The sequence below is a fragment of the Podarcis gaigeae genome, assembly GCF_964106915.1.
Source record: "Podarcis gaigeae genome assembly, chromosome: 2".
Classification (NCBI taxonomy): domain Eukaryota; kingdom Metazoa; phylum Chordata; class Lepidosauria; order Squamata; family Lacertidae; genus Podarcis; species Podarcis gaigeae.
The window spans coordinates 17,364,889-17,384,853 of record NC_139679.1 but is presented as its reverse complement, the minus strand read 5'-3'; the positions used below and the strand labels follow the sequence as shown (position 1 = coordinate 17,384,853).

Sequence of the window (19,965 nt, the reverse complement as noted above, 5' to 3'; positions counted from 1 at the left end):
GTTTGATTCATTGAACCATATTCTCTCTCTGGCTGCCTGTGCACACCATATATTTAAAACACATTGCTGCCGCAAAGAATGCTGGCAACTCTGCCCACCACAGAGCTACAATTTCCAGCACCTTTGAGAAACCACAGCTCCAGGATTCTTGGGGAAAGTCAAGGGCTTTAAACGTATGGGGTATAAGAGTCATTCTCACTTACTGTTTCTCTTTTGCACACGGCTGCAATTCCCTGCACTTCCTTATCTGTTTCCTAGAGCTCACCTTTGCATCAGGGCTTCCCCATTCACTTCAAAAGTGTTTATGTGCAAAACTGCCCTTGAAATTGGCAGAGAAGAAGCCCACTTGAACGGCAGGGCTTTATATCAGATCCCATCTGCTGAAGTCATTCCCCATGTGTGCATGTAGGCATTGCTTTCTGCATTTTTTTTTTACTAGTGTTTCCAAACCTGTTTCATAAGCTGTGTTATTTTGGGCGTGCAGCCAACGATCTCCTGCTATGTTTGCACATCCTTGTCCATTTACAGAAACACAGAGCGCAATAACCAGTGATCTCTGCACACAGCACTCATCTCATGATGAAAATTAGCCTGAGGTTGGCCCTTTGCCCACAGGCACCCATTCCCCTGGCACCCTAAAGATAACACATTCACAAGGAGCAGATTAGTCTAGACTCTGGGATCGTGAAACACAGCAAATACTCAGTGTGCATGCAGCAAAGCAGTATGCACACTGCTTGCAGAAGCAGTAAACAACATTTAGCTTATGTGTGAATGGTAGGATCAGTGCCATTTAGGACACTGACCTTATTTTACAACTTTCCCTTGACTATAAGAATGTTCACCCTCCACCCACCTCATACTAATTGTACAGCCGCAGGTGGTACTGCAGTGGTAAGGATGATCAGACACAGTTGTGGATGGAGCTATTATTATTATTATTATTATTATTATTATTATTATTATTGCCACCCATCTTACTGGGTTACTTCAGCAACTCCGGGCGGCTTCCAACAAATTAAAACACAGTAAGACATCAAAAGATTAAAAACATTACCAAGTTTGATTGTAGTGTAGACCTATGGTTCTCAAACTTTTTTCTCTAGGCCACATTCATCCCCCCCCCTAATATTTTATTGAAGCTTTTTCATAATACAGTAAGATAAAAGAAACCAAGCTAAATAAAAATAAAATAAAAACAGAGAGGAGAAAAAGCACAGAGTCCTCTCGCAAAGGTAGCTCTTAACCCACGCCATGCACAGAAAGTGGGGATCCCTCCCAAGTCTCACCTGGGAGCTTCCCTTCCTTCTCCCTGGCTCTCAGCCTCAGAGATCTTCCCTGCCTTTCACCCAGGGCCCTTCCACCATCCATCCATCCATCCATCCACCTCCCTCGTGTATGTGTAATCCTTGTCCCAACGACCCCCAGATGGTGGAAATGTCAGGTGCCATCGCAGCGTCCAGGCATCTTCACTTGGTCGCAAATGGGCCAAAAGTCAGGTGCAAAATGGGCTGATCTATATGGCACCCCATATGGGATGATGGAAGGAGAGGCCCATGCTGCAAGCCCATGCTAAGGTCATGGCTCAGAGAACCACGTGACCAACCTCTCATGCTTGGCACTTGCCCCCCTCTGTGTCTAGAGATGCCTCTTGATCAGATATGATGGTGTTCAGTGAGAGACAAACAGGTGGACTCCCCTCCTTTCTAGAATGAAAACGAGGGTATTTTTTGGGTGCTTAATCTAGGTCAGTGGGGAAAAGCCTTAGAAATCGGGTATTATGGAGGTAGCTGTGCTGCAGCTGCCAATTTCTGTGTTGGTGGAGGGGAATCAGGTGGGCCTGTTGATGATTTACAAAACCTCCCAATCTCCTGTGCTGAAGGGGTTTGGATGCCACAGAGGTATCCCACTGGCAGGGGTCTTTATCATGCCCACCAAAAGTGTAATCCGGTTACTAACAATGGTCCCAACCTGGAGTTGGTGTGACCAAAAGAATGGTAAAAAAAGACCTTGGCCAGGAATGAGTCGCATCAGGGCTTCAGATGTGGTGGCAGCCCTGTTGCTCTCAAGAGTCTTTTGTCATTTCACCCTCCTGGCTGGATAGGTGGTGGGTTTTTTTGCACTCACGGCTTCCCCAGGAACCCTGGGAATTGTAGTTTGGCGCTGGTGCTGAGCATCTGGATGCAGAGAGCCCTGGCCTACTTTACAGAACTACAGTTCCCACGGTTCCCCTAGGAAAAGCTGGGCCATGACGGCTAAGCTAGTTTAAGTCTGGGGATGTCTTAATTAGGCCACACATTCCAGCACTTTGGAAATAAGGTCATTTGTGTGTAATGCCAAGCACCTCTTCCTGAGGCTCTTCTTCTTTTTCTTCTTTAATTGGGTGTTTGTATTCATTTACTCTGTAATAGCCTCTCCGGCACTGGCTGGAAAAGAATGTGTTTGCAGTGCAATAGTTTAAAACAACAGCAACTTAAAAATTGTTTAATAGCACGTTGAGTCTCTCAGTGGATCCGACTTCTAGGGTAGCTGCAATTCAAGCACAACCAAGAACTTTTACTATCTGGATGGGCAGTGAAAGGTAGTTGGGTAAAGGAGGGGAGCAATGTACAGCATCTGGGATATATTTGCAAGCATGCATTTATATATATATCACCACTGCATACATCTCTTCTTTCTGCCCTCTCCCCTCAAGTTTCCTAGGTCTAGAAACCTGGGAGATGGACATGAACCCTGAAGAACTGTAATGCACCTGTGTGTGCAACACAGAATGCATTTTAAAAACGAGTGCACGGCCTCCAGCATCTTCCCAAAAGACAGAATAGAGACCAGGGACCGGCAGCAAAAAGTAGGGATTCTCCCTGGTAAATAGGGGCAATGGTGTGTTTGTCAGTTCAGCTATGCAGCAAGCCTGCCACAAATGCTGGGGTCCATATTTATGTCAAGGGACGCGGGTGGCGCTGTGGGTTAAACCACAGAGCCTAGGACTTGCCGATCAGAAGGTCAGTGGTTCTAATCCCCGCAACGTGGTGAGCTCCCATTGCTCGGTCCCTGCTCCTGCCAACCTAGCAGTTCGAAAGCATGTCAAGGTGCAAGTAGATAAATAGGTACCACTCTGGCGGGAAGGTAAATGGCGTTTCCGTGCGCTGCTCTGGTTCGCCAGAAGTGGCTTAGTCATGCTGGCCACATGACCCGGAAGCTGTACGCCGGCTCCCTCGGCCAGTAAAGCGAGGTGAGCGCCGCAACCCCAGAGTCGGTCGCGACTGGACCTAATGGTCAGGGCTATTACTATATTTATGTCAGTCGTTTGTGGCCTATCAATAGCCCCAGAAGGGAGGTGGAAAGAACGTTGGGGGGGGGGAGACAGGGAGCCCCCATTCATCAAACAGAAACGGGACAACTTGGATAGGAAAACGTTTGCGAATTGGAAGGGGGGGCTGCTTGCTTGTTCCTTGATTTGTCGAACAGCTTCCTTCCAGTTTCCAAAACCTCCGCTGCCCTTGGTATTGGTACCCTTAGGTTGGGGACTATTCACAAGCCTGCTTTGGTTTCCCTTCTCTTGCTTTGAGTCTGGGAGCTCCCCTGCTGGAGCCGTGTGCCGCTGGGGATGATGAACTCTGCAGCAAAAAGCTCCCCCTCCCGACTCACTCGGAGCTGCGCCACCTCACCCTGCCCTTTCTCCCGTTGCGGTGACTTTGACCTACTTCGTTGTCTGAAGGCGGCGGCAGCACTTTCACAGGTGCCAGAGAGGCTGAGATCAAACTTTAAAATGTACCACGGCAGGCAGGATGTGCTGGGCCAGGAGCAAAAGCAGACGCGGTCAGGGCGTGGTGGGGCCGCCGCCTATTTGATTGCAGAGCAACCTTTACCTTTGCAAGGGATGCTATTCTTTCCGTGAACCTTGCCAGGTGTTTGGAAACACCTTCACCGGGGTGGTAAACAAAGATGCAAGGAGTGATAAGGAGGCTATCCTTTCTGATTCCTGTTACCTGTTGAACTGAGCCCTCCCATCTTGAACAAAAAATGTTTTTCCCACTCCTGGAAAATTTCCAGCCCTGATCCAAAAGCAGTGAGGTCTGCTGAGTGAGACAGACTTGTTCAAGGCCACCAGTTCAAGTGGTAAAATTACACACAGGTACCTATGATATAAGGGACGCGGGTGACGCTGTGGGTTAAACCACAGATCCTAGGACTTGCCGATCAGAAGGTTGGTGGTTTGAATCCCCACGATGGGGTGAGCTCCTGTTGCTCGGTCCCTGCTCCTGCCAACCTAGCAGTTCGAAAGCATGTCAAGGTGCAAGTAGATAAATAGGTACCGCTCCGGCGGGAAGGTAAGCGGCGTTTCCGTGCGCTGCTCTGGTCTGCCAGAAGCGGCTTAGTCATGGCTCCCTCGGCCAATAAAGCGAGATGAGAGCCGCAACCCCAGAGTTGGCCATGACTGGACCTAATGGTCAGGGGTCCCTTTACCTATGATATAGACCCAAATGGCTTCGTCTTCTAAGGGGAACCTGTCCCCCTCAATATCTTATTGAACTCCAGCTCCCATCAGCCCCAGTCAGCATAGCCAGGGGTCACAGAAGATGCAGTGAGATCTGGAGGGCCACAGGTTTCCCAATGCTTGTTGTATGCAAAGCATCTTTGAGGAGGTGCAATTTTCATGGGAGGTGTGGGGAAACATGAAGGAGGGATGCCTGCCACTTTCTGCTGCAGTCTCCTGCAGTTGCCTCTTGCCAATAGGCTGGCCGAGGGCGGGGGGCAGTTAATCACAAAAATAGAGGTTGGGGAAAGGTTACATACCCCCCCTCCTAAATTTGGTTTGCCCAGATGCTGTTGCTGTCAGGGTTGTATCAACAGAATAACACATGGCAGCAATGTGCTCTTCATAATTTTATCCCAAGGAGGGGACCCACATTCCAGTTTCCCAGGCCCCACATCCCATCCTTGGGCCGTTCCTGAACTCATTCTGAAACCAGGTCACTGGAGACAAAACAAAAGCGAAATGAAAAGCCCCCATTAACCCTGATGTAAATAGGCTTCTGGTGAACCCAGTTGCCTAGGCAGCTCACCACAAGCCGAGCTTGCCAGAAACTTCGGAGGAGCAGTGTGTGAAAATATCTCCCACTGCATCATGGGACCGTCAGAAAACAGGCTCACCAGACCCATATTCAAACCAGGTTGGATTCTGTTCTCCTCAATTCCTCAGCTTGGTTTTAAAAACAAGCCCAAAATATGTGTGAGCTTGACTGTCTCTCCTTAGTCTTGACAGTGGATCAGTATGCCTGTCTGTTAACCAGAAGGTTGGTGATTCAAGCCCACCCAGGGGCAGCTGTTTGCAGGATTCCTGCATTGCGGGGGGCTGGACTAGATGACCCTCGGGTCCCTCCGAACTCTGCAATTCTCTGATTCTATCAAGGGGCTTTAGTTCAACAGCAGTGCCCATGCTTGGCATGCAAAACACACCAGGTCCAATCCATCTATAGGTAGGCCTGGAAAAGACCCCCGGTGTTTTAAGCCGGAGAGAGCTGTTGCCCAGTCCGCTGTAGCCAATCCTGAGCTACATGGACCGATGTTATCAAGTGCCTGAAATCCCAACTCCTTAAAACTGTGCAGAACAACCGCTGCCATGCAGAGGAGAGGGGGCATCCCTTGTTTTTGCAACTTTGATCAGTCCTTTAGCAGGAAAAAAAAGCAAACATTGAATCCCTGGGAACCGAGATGCTTCTAAATATATCACTTGTGGGGTGGGGGCCTCTGGTAGTGTTTTGTCCCCTTAGCAATCTCTCCCCCCCCCTCCCATCTCAGTGAAGCAAACAAATATCCTTGTGATCACATTTGGTATCTTTATTTCCCAGGCTCTCTGCCTGTTCTGGGAGCGCTGCTGCAGTTCCAACAAGCCCACGGATGCACTCTGATTTGTTTAACCTACTTAAAGCCAAAAAACCGAGCTGCTCTTTCCTCTCCCGCCCCTCCCTCCCCTGTTCCACTGATGAAGGAACGTGCAGGCAGATTAAAGCCTGCACGAGTAGCTAGTGTCTCCTGGCAGGCTTCAGCTAAGACCCTAGCTAGACTCGTGTTCCCTTTCTGGGTAATCTTATTTATTGACACATCACCATTTTGCAAGGGAAGCATTGGCTTCTTCTTCTCCAGAAGGGCATCACTCGGAGCCAAGGTGCGCTGGGTGGGGAGGCCGGATGGGACCAGTTAGGTTCAATTTGGTACGGCTTCCATTCCAGGCTGTTGGCATGGACTCCACAAACAACTGGTTTTTTCTCTGTTTTCCACAAAGACAGGGTCAGGTTGCATTCTCAGGTCAATACGAAGGGGTTTCTCTACTCCAAGGAAGCCCCTTGTTAGCGGCCTAAGATCCATCTCTCTTTCACAGGTCTGTGGCCCTCCAGATGTTGGCAGACTCCAGATTCCATCAGCCCCAGCCAACTTGAGCAATGATGGGAGTTGTAGTCCTCCAACGTCACGGTTTCCCCAGCCCTGTTCTATAACCTGCTTTTAATGGAACTGCTGTGACTTCATGCAAGTGGGTTGTTTAAGTGGTTTCTGTTGGATTACTGATGTCCTTTAGAAGAGTCTGGGTTTTTTTGGGGGGGGGAAGGAGCAGGACTCCTCCCTTTTTGTAATGTACCCCAGTGCACAAAGGATGCTAGCATTGGAAAGGGATGCATTTGACCTTTGCAGCAAGGTTACATCACAGCACGGTGTCCATTCTTTTCTGGCAACTGTTATAAAGCGCTCCCTTAACAAGATACAACAAATGCAGACGTTCTTCCAATTTTGGCAACCCAAGTTTTAATCTGAGATATCAGATCCTTTGCTGGAAACTTTTTTGGCAAGCCTAACCAGACACATGATTTAGTTACTTATATTTGTTCTGAAAGTCTTGCTGATTCTTATCTTTATTTTGAACAATGATGGCTTTATATATATATATTTATTTATTTATTTGTGAGATTTATCTATGTTTTATCAGTATGCCACTTGGAGAATGTTTGGATCAAGCAGCTTATACATCTTCCTAAATACTTTTTTTTAATTGCCTGCCATCGAAGCAGCCCTGCTGTGAAGTAGGTCATTATAACTCCCATTTTATGGATATGGGAACTGAGGCTCAGATATAGTTTGCATGTTCTTGGCTGAGCAGAGATTTGAACACAGCTTGAAGCCATGTGCTATTGCCTGCCAAACGTGTCTTCTTTCATGTTAACAAAATGTGTTATCCTTAACACTGACTCCAGTTTAATAAAATAGATTTCTCTCTCTCTCCCCCCCCCCCCCAGTTAATTTGCCAAACCCATTTAGATACTTGTGTTGGAATTCAGGGCAGGCCAGCATTAGAACCTCAAATTAGCCCCACATTTTGGCCCTTGAATTTGGAACCAGAATTCTGCTATTAGAGATTGGCCGAGGAGGCTGCTTTTCCTATTGATCGGCTAAGCAAGCAAAACCCGACTCCTTTTTCTTTCCTGTTGAGCTGCAGCCTTTAGTTGGATCCAGGTAGGTGTAAAATAATTCATGCAAAAGTCAACTTCAAAGTGATAGATTAGCCAGCCCAAAATAGGGTCATTGCTCGTATCTGCAGAGGAAGGAGGAAAATCGGGTTTCACCCGCTTAAAAAAAAAAAAGAAAAAAGGAGGGGGGAAACAACAGCAGCTCCCTGGCCTAGATTCCGAAATACATCAGGACTGCCGCCAGCTGTTGACTGCTTCAAAGGCAGCGTGAATTTGCCTTACAGACATGCTCCAGAGCCACCCGGGAGCTGCTGAATTTGCCTTTGTCAGGTGAATTCAGGTCAAAAGGTAAAAGGCATTGCAGCAGGAGCAGCCTTCGGTGCAGGTGCTCTGGAGGGCGCCTTGGATCGAATTTCAGCAGCGCCCGGGAAGTGCAAACTGCCGCAGTTTCTTTTCCTGCTGTGACATGTTCAGTGGCGCAGCTGAGATCTGTTCCCTGGTTTCTGGCTTGCTCGAGGTCCGAGGACTTGCCGGGTGTGGGCCGAGATGGCCTCTTCCCTATGCACTGGCCCCGCTGCAGAGAAACCAACTGCAGCGTCAGCAGGCAGGAGCAGTGTGGGCACTGTGACGGTGCTGATGGATGAGGCAGCACACAATGGCAGCCACTCAGAATGCCATTCGGAGAGGAAGGGGTGTGCTTGACTGTTGGTGGAGGGTGTTGCTTTTGCCGATGGTGCCCATTTGGCTTACAAGGGGTTGGTGGTACAGTGGTACCTCGGGTTACAGATGCTTCAGGTTACAGACACTTCAGGTCACAGACCCAGAAATAGTACCTCGGGTTAAGAACTTTGCTTCAGGATGAGAACAGAAATCGCGCTCCGGCAGTGTGGCAGCAGCAGACCCCATTAGCTAAAGTGGTGCTTCAGGTGAAGAACAGTTTCAGGTTAAGAACGGACCTCCAGAACAAATTAAGTTCTTAACCCGAGGTACCACTGTACAGGGGAGCTCATGGCTGCTGATGCAGAGGAGAGGCTCCTGCTCTCATTTCTCTGCCACTGACCTTCTCTATTGACCTTGTTTGAGGCATCATAATCATAATTTTATTATTTATACCCTGCCCATATAAAAACATAATCAAACATCAAAAGCTTCCCTGGGCCTCAGATTCTGCTTCCAGGTAGGCAACTGTTTGCGTGTTTCCAGGAATGCCAGAAAGACCCCTTCTCCCTTCCCCCAATCTTCCAAAAACTGGCATTGGGCTAGAATGTATTTTTTTAAATGACAGAATAGCCAGCTTCTGCTCTCTGCCCGTGCATACACACTCAAAACAGGCTCAGAGCTGTTTTCGTGTCAAAAGTGCGCTGTCTCTTCACATCGCACACTCACAACTTGCCTGGAGATCTCAAAACTCCCTGCTCCAGATGTTACAGCATTGTGAGGTGCGTTGGGAATTACCTGCTGAGGTGAGAAAGGTGCTATATAGGTTGATAATCCTTCAAAACTAGGTAAAGCTTGCAGCCCATATTGAAATCTAGCAAAATATTGTTATTCAAGCCCTCCATTCTGCTTCTGTACTAGGTCAAGAGTTTTTGTCTCATCCAGCCTGGTGTTTTCCACTCTGGCTTTCCAGGATCTCAGGCACAGAGAGTTTTTTCCCATCACCTGCTGCTGCTCCCTGATCTCCTTTTAAGCTAGAAATAACAAAAATTGTGCCAGAGACCTTTTGCATGCAAGAGGATATCCTGTGCCACTGAACTGTAATCCCTCTTCTTCAAGCTGTCAGGATCCATCACGTTTCAAGAGACTGCTTCCTTTTACGAAGAAGTAAATTCCATAGAGATCAATGGGTCTGATGCCTGCATAAAGTTATATGATAGCCATCGTCAAAAAATCAAAAGGGCTGTCACATGGAAGATGGAGCAAGCTTGTTTTCTCCAGCTCTGGCGGGCCGGACGCAAATGTATTCTGGCTAAACACCAGGAATGAACATTCTGAGAGCAAGAGCAGTGGAATGGACTCCCTTGGGAGCTCCATCCTTGGAGGTTTTTAAGCAGAGGTTGGATGGCCATCTGTCATGGATGCTTTAGCTGAGATTCCTGCATTGCAGGGGGTTGGACTAGATGACCCTTGGGGTCTCTTCCAACTCTACAATTCTATGATTTTATATAGTTCAGAGGCAGAGTCTGCAGTCCCACTCAGTACTGTTAGGGGTTGCTCATTCCCTTTCTCCTATACTTGGCACAGTAGCCAGGAGGGTAACATATCAAAAACAGGCACATGAATTGGAGCATCCATCTGTGATTTGCTAGGCATCTTCTTAGGGGCTGGTGCAGGACCAGTGGTCAGGGATGATGGGAAATGTAGTCCAGCTGGAGACCCGACTCTGGGGAAACCCTGATCTGGTGGGCCACAGATTTCCTACCCCTTCTGTAAATCAAGGGTAGCCAACATGGTGCCCTCCAGGTGTTGATCAACTCGCATTATGCCCAGCAAATGTGGCTAAGTCAAGGATGATGGGAACTGTAGTCTGACAATGTTTGGGGGAGCCACACTGCCTATCCCTGCTCTACATGGTCTTTGTATGTTTCCTGATCTTCATCTGCTTTGAGCTGATAGTTAAACTTTCCATTTTAGATTCCTGCCTGTACGATAATCTTGCTCAGCTGCAATTGCAGAACCGCAGCGCGTTAAGTGGCTTCATTTTGTAACGATAGTAGCAAGGATGAAATGTGCATTTGGAGCTAGCTGGGGCGCCACAATGTGGGCGGGGGGGATGTGAGTTTAGGTGTCTTTTAGCAGAGGCGAGTAAATAGGCTGAAATGATCCTATTCAGTACTATTTTAAACCGGCGGCTGCCAACTTTCAGGGTCTTGTGAAAAGCCGAGATATAAATATAGATAATCCACAGTCTGCCCACCTTTGAAAGCAGTGGTTTTCAGTGTTTCAGGAAATACTTTGCAGACAGACTGATCTGTAAGAAATCCATGTGTCACTGAGGATTCAGGGGCAATATTTAGTGTGCTGCATTACCCCGGCACACAGGGTCCTCCTCGCTGGTGGCCCTGCATCAGAATGTGCCCTCTAGAGAACATGCCCATCACTTCTGCAGCAATCTGCACATTGCAGTGAAAGATAAGCACCTGGCTTGTCTGCTGTTATTGATCTTCTCAGTAAGGAAATCCTCCTGATAAGGAGGTTCTCCGGAGCACAGTTTTCAGGCCGCTGTTTTTAAACAAAATAAGAGGCAGCGGAAAGTACATTCATCAGTGCATGTGGTTGGGATGAAGGAACATGACAAGAAGTCTCTTCAAACAAGTATTAAAAAAGGTCATGCGAAAGACACTCTTCTGCCAGTTTAATGAGGTGCCATTTCTTACATTTGAAAAACCAGAGAAACACAGAAGTGGGAGTGCTAATTGGGTGTAGGACAGAAGATGCAAGGCAGACTGGTCAAGGGTTTGCTGGGGACTAAGACCAGCAAATGGCAAAGCAGCACTGTTAACTCTCACATTGCACAGGAGACCAGAATGATCAGAAACAGTATGCGAGTTCTTGAGAAGCAGTTTGAAAGATTCAGGATTTGAGATTATGCTTTGCACGCACAAGGTTTCAGATTCAATCTCCAACATCTAATCAGGCTGGAAGATAAAAGGTAAAGGGACCCCTGACCATTAGGTCCTGTCGTGACCGAATCTGGGGTTGCGGCGCTCATCTCGCATTATTGGCTGAGGGATCCGGCGTACAGTCATGTGGCCAGCATGACTAAGCCACTTCTGGCGAACCAGAGCAGCGCACGGAAATGCCGTTTACCTTCCTGCCGGAGCGGTACCTATTAATCTACTTGCACTTTGACGTGCTTTCAAACGGCTAGGTTGGCAGGAGCAGGGACCGAGCAACGGGAGCTTTCCCCGTCACGGAGATTCGAACCGCCAACCACGGAGATTTGAACCGCAAGACCTAGGCTCTGTGGTTTAACCCACAGCGCCACCCATGTCCCAGCTGGAAGATGCCCCTCTCTGAAATCCTGGAGTATTGCTGCTGCCAGTGCAGGCAAATATTGAGTTAAATGGACCAATGGTCTGAACTCAGTATAAGACAGATTCCTGTGTTCCTTGGTTTGTATACCCAGCCTCTTGCAGGTTAAGGATGCATCACCCAAACGCTCTAAGACCCAGATCTGGCACTGGTGCAGCCTGCAACAGCTACTTGTGCGAAATACACCTCGCCACCCACCTGTATTTTGTCATCCACTTATTTGCCCTAGTTAAGAAAATCGCTGTTTGTAGTCTGATCAGAAACAAGCCCATTCCTGTGGTCTTCGCTTCAAAAATTACAGCAGCAGCAGTAAGTGCTGCAAAGCATATCCCAGTGTATCATATACAAATCTGGCTCCAAAATTAAGCTTTGCACGGTTTCCAAAGTTCAGTGTGCACAAGCAAAATTATCAGATGATTTCGCAAAGCTAGAAAGCCAAAATTGGGTAGAGAAAGCAGGTACTGTACAGTGCTATACCTCTTAAATAGGTACATTGGAACAGTGTGGTGTACTGCTTCAAATCACACAATTTTTATAGAATCTATACCAAACTCTGTTATACTATATGTATTCGCCATAGCTGTCAAGTGTCCCTTATTTGAAGGGACAGTCCCTTATTCCAGCGCCATGTCCCGCTGCTGTCCCTTATTGATGGATGTCCCTTAAATGATGTCCCGTAAATTTCAAAGGAAGCAGCTCCTCTCCCTCCCTCCCTGCCGGCCAGGGAGGCTCCAACTGTGTTGCTTGGCTGTATTGCTCACTCAATAAGAAGTCTAAGAACGACTGGGGGTGGTGGAGCTTGCATGCCTTGTGTGTGGCTAGTTAATGCAAGCTGAGGGTTTTTTTGAATGCTGGATGCCATTTTGTTGCATGTGCTGCTGCAAACTTTGCAGTGCAAAACCGGGCCGGGGAGCCATCTTAAGTTGAGGCTGCATAGGCCTTGTGGTGCATGTGATTCAGATTCTATTCAGTTGAACCTCTGGTTAGAAAGTTGGTTGGACAGTGTTCTCGAAGCTACCAGCATGAGTTTGACCATACTGTAGGAGGACAGGAAGACTGGAGTGCCTGGAACAGGTGAGGCTGCAGGTCCCTTATTTTGGCTGCTGGTCCCTTATTTTCAAGGCTGCTGGTCCCTTATTTTCAAATCTGTAAGTTGACAGCTATGGTATTCGCATAAACCATCCTGAGAAGAGCTGACCTGGGTATCTAGAAGTAATGAGAAGGTAATGGGGCATAATGCAGACATCTGGATTTCTTTTTCCACTGCCTGAGGGAGAATGGGAGATTATAAATACTGGGAATGAGGAATCCTGGGTTCCATCACACCTCCTGCCTATTTGTGTTGTATATTTGCAAAGGTGCATTTTTTCATGGTAGGGAGATATTTATTTAAACTTGTAGGAGTGATGGTGGCAGTCCCATTTTAACTGCTCCGTCCTTGCAGCTGCAATCTGGGCTGCCCAGATTTAAGTATTGCGCAACTCATATTTTTGCAGATTAACCTCTGCTGCACTTAGCTTTTACCAAGAGAGGTCTGGTGCCCTAACTTGACCCAGGGGTCAGTAGGGCTTTGATCAGTAGGGCTCGGTGTGCCGTTTTCAGGCAAGAGACTCTCATTTTGGCTTCCGGAAAGCCCCCGTCCTCTTCTTAAAGGCTCCCTGCAATCCTACGCATGGGGAAAAGAAGGGAAAGGGGCTGCTCTCCTTCTTACGGAGAGCGTTCTGCACATGCACAGATGCACTCTTTTCTAAAACCTGCTCCCTGCGGTCCCGGCTGGGCGTGGCGATTCTCCTCCAGGAGCCAGCCGCGAACTTGTCCATGCACTAACAAGGAAGGATCCGGCCACCTCCACAGCTCCCCTTCCTCTCGGATCGCGTCTCTCGCCCGCCCCCGCTTGCATGCATACAGCTGCACGCGCAACCCCCCCGTTTGCATGCATGCATGCATCTGCATGCGCAACCCCCTTGCATGCCTGCCTGCCGCTGCATGCGTAAACATCGCGGGCGCCTCGCGTGCAGAGAGCCGCCTCCTGCTGTCGGGAGGAGGATGAATGCCGCCCGAGCCATGTGAGCCGCGAGTCAGGTGTCTCCCCTCCCCGCCTTGGCGGCGCTCCAGCACGTTGCTTGTTCCTGACACTCGTTCCGCGGCAGCTAGAGGCGGACACGTGAGGCGCTGACCCGATTGGAGGCTCCGCTCCGCAGGGGAGGCGAAGCGGAGCTGGGAACCGGAGCTCGCTCCTGCCACCGCCGCCCCCTCGGAGCTCTTCTCCGGCGGCGATTGGCAGGCGCTAAAAATAACAAGCGCGCGGGCTGCTGCTCGCTTGGCACAGATGCGCGGCGGGCAGCGCCGCGATCCCGGGGCAGTTCGGCCGCCCCATTTGCAAAGGCGGCAGAAAAAAAGTCGCGGAGATGGGCATGGTAGCAAAGTTATTTAAGGGGTTTTTTTAAGAGAGAGAAAAGGAGAAGTCGATGACCATGGACGTAGCCAAGGGGGGGGGGCAGTTGACCCCCTAAATCAGTCAAAATCAATATAAATTTGAGGTTCCTCCCCAGCAAAAGACTGCACCCCAAACAAAAAACCTGGCTACGCCCATGGAGAGGTGGTCAACATATTACAGTATTTTGGGTGTTTTCTGCTCCTAAGCATGTATGCAGAGAGCCAGAGTTTTGAAGCCTAACCCGGCACCCAAGACTAGTGGGACAGGATTCAAATTGATGCCCAATTTCAGTGTGTCTTGGTGGAATCAAGGTGCCAACAGTTGTTTTCCACCAACTTCGCTTCTGATCAATCGGGCAATTCCACCGACCCCTGCAAAACAACCCTTGAGGCCACTTCAGGTATCCAAAAGAAGTGATAAAAATAAGTTCTGTGTGAGAGATGCATGCATCTCAGTTCTGAACATACAGAGTTGCTGTTATGCTGAGTAAAAACCATTTTTCATCTAGCCCAGGGTTTCCCAAACTTGGGTTTTGACCATCATCCCTAGCTGGCAGGTCTGGTGGTCAGAGATGATGGGACTTGTAGTCCAAAAACAGCTGGAGACCCAAGTTTGATCTAGCCCAACACAATCTCTCCCATGACTGGTAGCGGCTACCCCAAAGATTTCAGGCAAAAATCTTTCCTGTTGCCTTTGCTATCCTTCTGCTGGGCTTAACAAGAATCTGACCTGGAACATTCTGCTGTATGCAGAGTATGTGATCTTCTGTTAAAGGACCCCTGATACTTAAGTCCAGTCCCGGACGACTCTGGGGTTGCAGCGCTCATCTCGCTTTACAGACCGAGGGAGCCAACGTTTGTCCGCAGACAGTTTTTCCGGGTCACATGGCCAGCATGACTAAGCTGCTTCTGGCGAAACCAGAGCAGCGCACGGAAATGCCGTTTACCTTCCAGCTGGAGCAGTACCTATTTATCTACTTGCACTTTGATGTGCTTTTGAACTGCTAGGTTGGCAGGAGCAGGGACCGAGCAATGGGAGCTCACCCCGTCGTGGGGATTCGAACCGCCGACCTTCCGATCGGCAAGCTCTAGACTCATTGGTTTAGACCACAGCGCTACTTCCGCTGTCCAATCAGGAGGGTGAGATTTGTTCCAACAAGGGGATCACTTTCACCACATCGTCCTCGTCAGAATGCTCCCCCATATCCTGTCCCTCACACCCTCCGCTGCCAAATTAATCCGGATTTACTATTTCTGCAGGGTTGTGTGTGTGTTTTTTTCTTAAACTTATCGGATTTTCTGCAGAAACGGTAAATCCGGATTAAATGGGTGAATAATAATGGGGCAGCATTTTGATGAGGACGGTGTCATGTGGATGCTGCAAAGGAGAAGAAGCGTGATTTCACTTGCTCTTTTTATCTTTGCAGCATCTTTTGACTGTCCAGAGGAGGTCCTAAGGTGTTGGGGGGAAGGGAAGGTGTTTGCCTCTCTGATCCACAGAACCAGCAGTGATAGAAAAAGCACATTGTGGGACATGCATGCCTTGTTGAACTGTTTGCTTTTAGGCTGAGGTCCAGAGCCTACCATAGAAGTTGAATCTTTGTTCATTTGATGAGGGAGTTTGGGCTGTTCTCTGTTTGGAGAAGAGGCCCACTGTTTAGAGTTCGAGAATTCCTTGATCTAGGCCAAAGCTCAAATGCAGTTCTAGATCATGCAAGTGAATTCCCAGATGCCCCTTCAGCTGCCGGTCTGCCGAGCAGAATGGTTTGAGTGCGCTCTCTCGCTGGGAAGAAACTCTTTTCCCATGCCCAAAGTTGGTTTTAAGGCTGGCGCTGCTAGCAGCCTGAACAAGCTGCCCTTGCCCTTATAAGCTTCACAATGCCTAGGAAAACATAAAAGAGAGGCGGTTTATTTTTGGCGCATGTTTTTGAAGCCAGGGGTTTTTGCAGGACAGAGCAGAGTGACGATGATTGGCCCTTACGGCAAATTAAACTCATTCTGTCACCAAATGATAGAAGGGAGCGAGGGAGTGTGGAGACGTTTGCTCGGAAAGTACTTCTCCCTTCCTGATGTAGGTCGCATGCGGATGTGGTGTGTGAGTTCGGGCACATAAGTCGAGGAGCCAGAGGGAGTGCGGCTGCTGTAACGCTTCTGTGTGGTCCACTTTACAAAATCCTTCTGCAATGGAGCACATCTCTGCTCTTGGAGGGGGGCAGAGGAGAAAACGTTGAGTTAGCAAAGGAGGCATCAGGAAAAGGGAGAGGAGCTGAAAGCTGGTGGGACCACTGACCTTTCCCTGTGGCTCTTCAGGAATGATGAGAGTTGTCATCCCGCAAGGTCTAGAGGGCCAGAGGATCCCACCTGTACTTTGTAGGGATGTCAAGGGGCTACTGTTGTTAAAGAGCTTTCCTTAGCCTCTCTATAGTCTCTTCCCTTTGGCCAGGCCTGAACACACAGGCTGATCTCCCATCCTGATCAATTCCTCTGATGTCACGCTCACAACCTGCCCTGGCCTTGAGACCCGGCAGTGCAAAGCCATTAAAAAGGGTGTTAAGGGGCATTTTCACCACGCAATTCCCTAAATGCACTGTTGGAAGGGAAGCCAATTGCCCTGAGCTGATTGGGCCTCTGGTTTGGCATTTGCAGTGGCACCTTGTGGGGTCCTGGCACGGCCTTCTGCCTCTCAGATGGCCGCTTTCGTGCCTTCATATGCGTGCCATCCGCTTGCCCTAGTTTTCACACAGCACGTGTCGCCCGGGCCACATCATTCTGTGCTCTTCCCCATGCGCCGTCCCACATGGAGGCTGCATGCGTTCAGTCGGTCACTGGCTTCACACCTTCAGGCACAGCTGCCAGCTCAGTGCCCTGGCGGAAAGAGACACAGTTTTTTGCAGGGAGGAAGGGGGGTGGTGGTTTTGCAGCAGCAGTGACCCCATTCGAGGCCGAATTTCCCCATTTCCTCCTCTCTGACCTCTGTGCACAGGTTTTGACTGGTCAGATGGCTGGCACACATGCCGTCTGCGAAAAGACAGAGCCATGGTTTGCCACTACCAACCAAAGAAGGGGTGGAGCAATGGTGGTTTGAAATCACAGCCAGGTTGATGTGTCGTATGAATGCTAAAGGCACCATTTGAAATCTGCAATTCGCTTCTCGCAGCCGTCGTAGATTGCAGAATAAAGTTTGCTTGGAGCTTTCAGCAGAAAGTTGCTCAGCTTGGCCTTGATCGGTGGTTCCGCAAGCCACCTCATATTCTCCATCATTCCCTTCCCTCTCTTCCAGCAATGCCCTATATGGCACTAGTTCACGGTGATTTTTGCTTTCTTTGGCCCTCAAGATATGAGAGCTGAGGAATTGAAAGGATCCGTTTGCTAGCTGCCTGCCGCTGCTTACAAGAGAGTTGGTGGGCTGGAGGCAGGAACAAACTCACTTTATAGGAGTGCAAAAGACACCTCTAGTCACCAGCACCTCTTTGAACCCATGGTGCCCATTCTCTTGGCAAGGCTTCTGTGAAGACACACCCAGGGGTGCCCTTTTTAAAGCAAGCCAGGGGGTCTGCTCACTCCCACACTCATTGTTTACATCCAAGCAATGGTATAGACTCTGGTGACCTGGTCCTTGCTCAGCCACTAAAAAACGGCAAAAATTTTTGAATTAGAGAATCTCCTGGAATGTTTTCTGGAGCATTTTCTTATGCAAATTAGGATCATTTGCATCTGTAAATTTTCAGTTTGCATTGGAGGGAAAAAAATATATTAATGACCTGAAGAGTGATCTAATTGAAGATAAAATAGTGACTGGGTGCTACATAGATATATTTATAATGTGTTTTACAAGGATCATATGAAGATGATTATTAATGTATTTTTCTTTTTTTCTTTAGTTTTTATGTTTGATATATTATTTTTTATTTTTCTCCAGTTTGAATTTCATGGTACATTAGGTTGAAAACCTTTCATAATTTTTTTTTAAAAAGAGTTATCTAATTTAGCCTGCTCCTTTCACTTGTCCTTAGTAAACATATTTAACAATTTAGGGGTGGTTTGCCTAATACTACGGTATATTGGCAACTGGTACCTGTTCATTGTTACCAAGATACTTAGGAAGCGTATTTTTACCCTCTTCATTTTACACTCACAACAACCCTGTGAGGTGGGTTAGGCTGAGGCCCGGTCACCCAGTGAGCTTCATGGCTGAGTGAGGATTCGAATGCAGGTCTCCCAGGTCAACATCTGACACTCAGTTTTATATTAGGGATCTCTTCAATCAAGCGACTTCTAAGCAAATAAATGTTCCAAGCATGGTTTCAGCTCACACCTGCTAGGCGTCTCTCTGCAGTTCCACAGTCCTGATCTTTCCCCCACCTCCTTGTCCACCCTCTCTCCAGGTGGCGTGATCCTGTATGTAGGCTCCACAGCCGGCTCCAGCCCCACCCCGGGCAGCCCCCCCAGTGGATACCTGGTGCCTTCGCCTCAACACTCACTGCCATCCTCGCTGGAAGAGCTGACCCTTACGGAGATCGGGGCCATTAAGCCTCAACGGGCCAGCTCCCCGTCCTCGCCCAAGGTAGCCTTCCAGTTCCCCGAGGGCATCCGCTACCCCAGCAAGGGCCAGTCGCCCCCAACACAGAGCAGGGTTCCTGCTGCCAAACAGAATGGAGCCACCGGCACCTTCACAAGTAAGTGACTCTCAGTTTGTCAGCATCTTTGTTTGGGTGGTATTATTACTATTATTATTATTATTATTATTATTAATATAATAATAATAATTTTTATTTATACCCCGCCCTAGCCAAAGCCGGGCTCAGGGTGGCTAACAAGCAATAATAAAAACAAGTTGAATGAATACAACTTAAAAACAAGATTAAAATACAACATTAAAAAATTGAAACAGTAAAATTATTATTATTATTATTATTATTATTACAGTCATACCTCATGCTACGTCCGCTTCATGTTACGTTCTTTCAGGTTACGTCCCGTGGCGACCCGGAAGTATCAGAAAGGGTTACTTCCGGGTTTCGCCGCTGGCGCATGCGCAGACATGCAAGATGACGTCATGCGCAGAAGCAGCGAATTGCAACCCGTGCGTGCGCAGATGCGCCGCTGAGGGTTGTGCTCTTTTTTATGTTGTGAACTGGCCTCCGGAACGGATCCCGTTCACAACCAGAGGTACCACTGTATTATTAGGTTTTTCAAAAAACTTTAACAAATTTACTTCAAATCCAATTCTATGATTCTAAGATCTGCCTAGTTACTTGCAATTTTAAAACCTACCTTACTGCAAAGGCTCAAGGCTGGGTCTAGCATTTCTTCTCATTACGTCCCTTTAATTTATCGCGTGGGAGCGCGAGCCCATTGCTACTCCCGTTTTAAAGAAGGGAAGAAACGTTTCACTTAGCTGAAGCGGGTCTGGTGTTGTGTTGGCATGCAAATCTCCATTTCCATTGGGCCTGCACACTCTAAACCAGCCTTTCCCAACCAGCTGAATCTCCAGCCATTTTGGGCTTAACAACTGCCATGACTATTGGGAGCACTGCCACCTCTGGTTAATAATGTGAGTTATAGCTCCCGAAATCTGGAGGACGCCATGTTGGGGGGGGAGATGGCAGGGGGCAGAGACTGAGGGTGGAGAGGAGGGCACAGGTGGAGAATTAACCACCATTTTTCTCTCCCTCAACAGAGACAGGTGGGATGGTTCTGCTCTGCAAGGTTTGCGGTGACATTGCCTCAGGCTTCCACTATGGCGTCCATGCTTGTGAGGGGTGCAAGGTAAGCTGTGCCCTGCTTATTCTCCTTTTCACACATCTATAAAGTTTTCTCTTAAGCGATAAGGACTGGAAATTGTTTTTTTTTAAGTAAAAAAGAACCAAGCTGAGATCCTTAGAACAGTGAATTTGGCACATTTTATCGAATCTTCTGCTTGTGCATTGGAATGTGGATGACACACAACTCGTGCTTTTCATAGATCTCGGGACTGTGTTTTCCAAACCAGCCGTGAGCTCTGCATTAACTGGTTTACTTTTAAAGTGCCTTG

The 19,965-nt window shown here is 48.3% G+C and overlaps 1 protein-coding gene across 5 annotated transcripts in view; it reads left to right on the top strand.

Annotated features, from left to right (window-relative positions):
* Positions 1-19,965, top strand: part of LOC310839896 (nuclear receptor subfamily 1 group D member 1-like) — a 54,656-nt gene that overhangs the window by 23,462 nt on the left and 11,229 nt on the right. For all 5 annotated transcript variants that reach the window (XM_083728893.1, XM_083728895.1, XM_083728896.1 and 2 more), the window contains 2 exons: positions 18,317-18,607; positions 19,612-19,700. In XM_083728893.1, coding sequence (XP_083585019.1) covers positions 18,317-18,607; positions 19,612-19,700 — 380 coding nt within the window. The remainder of the gene's footprint in view (positions 1-18,316; positions 18,608-19,611; positions 19,701-19,965) is intronic.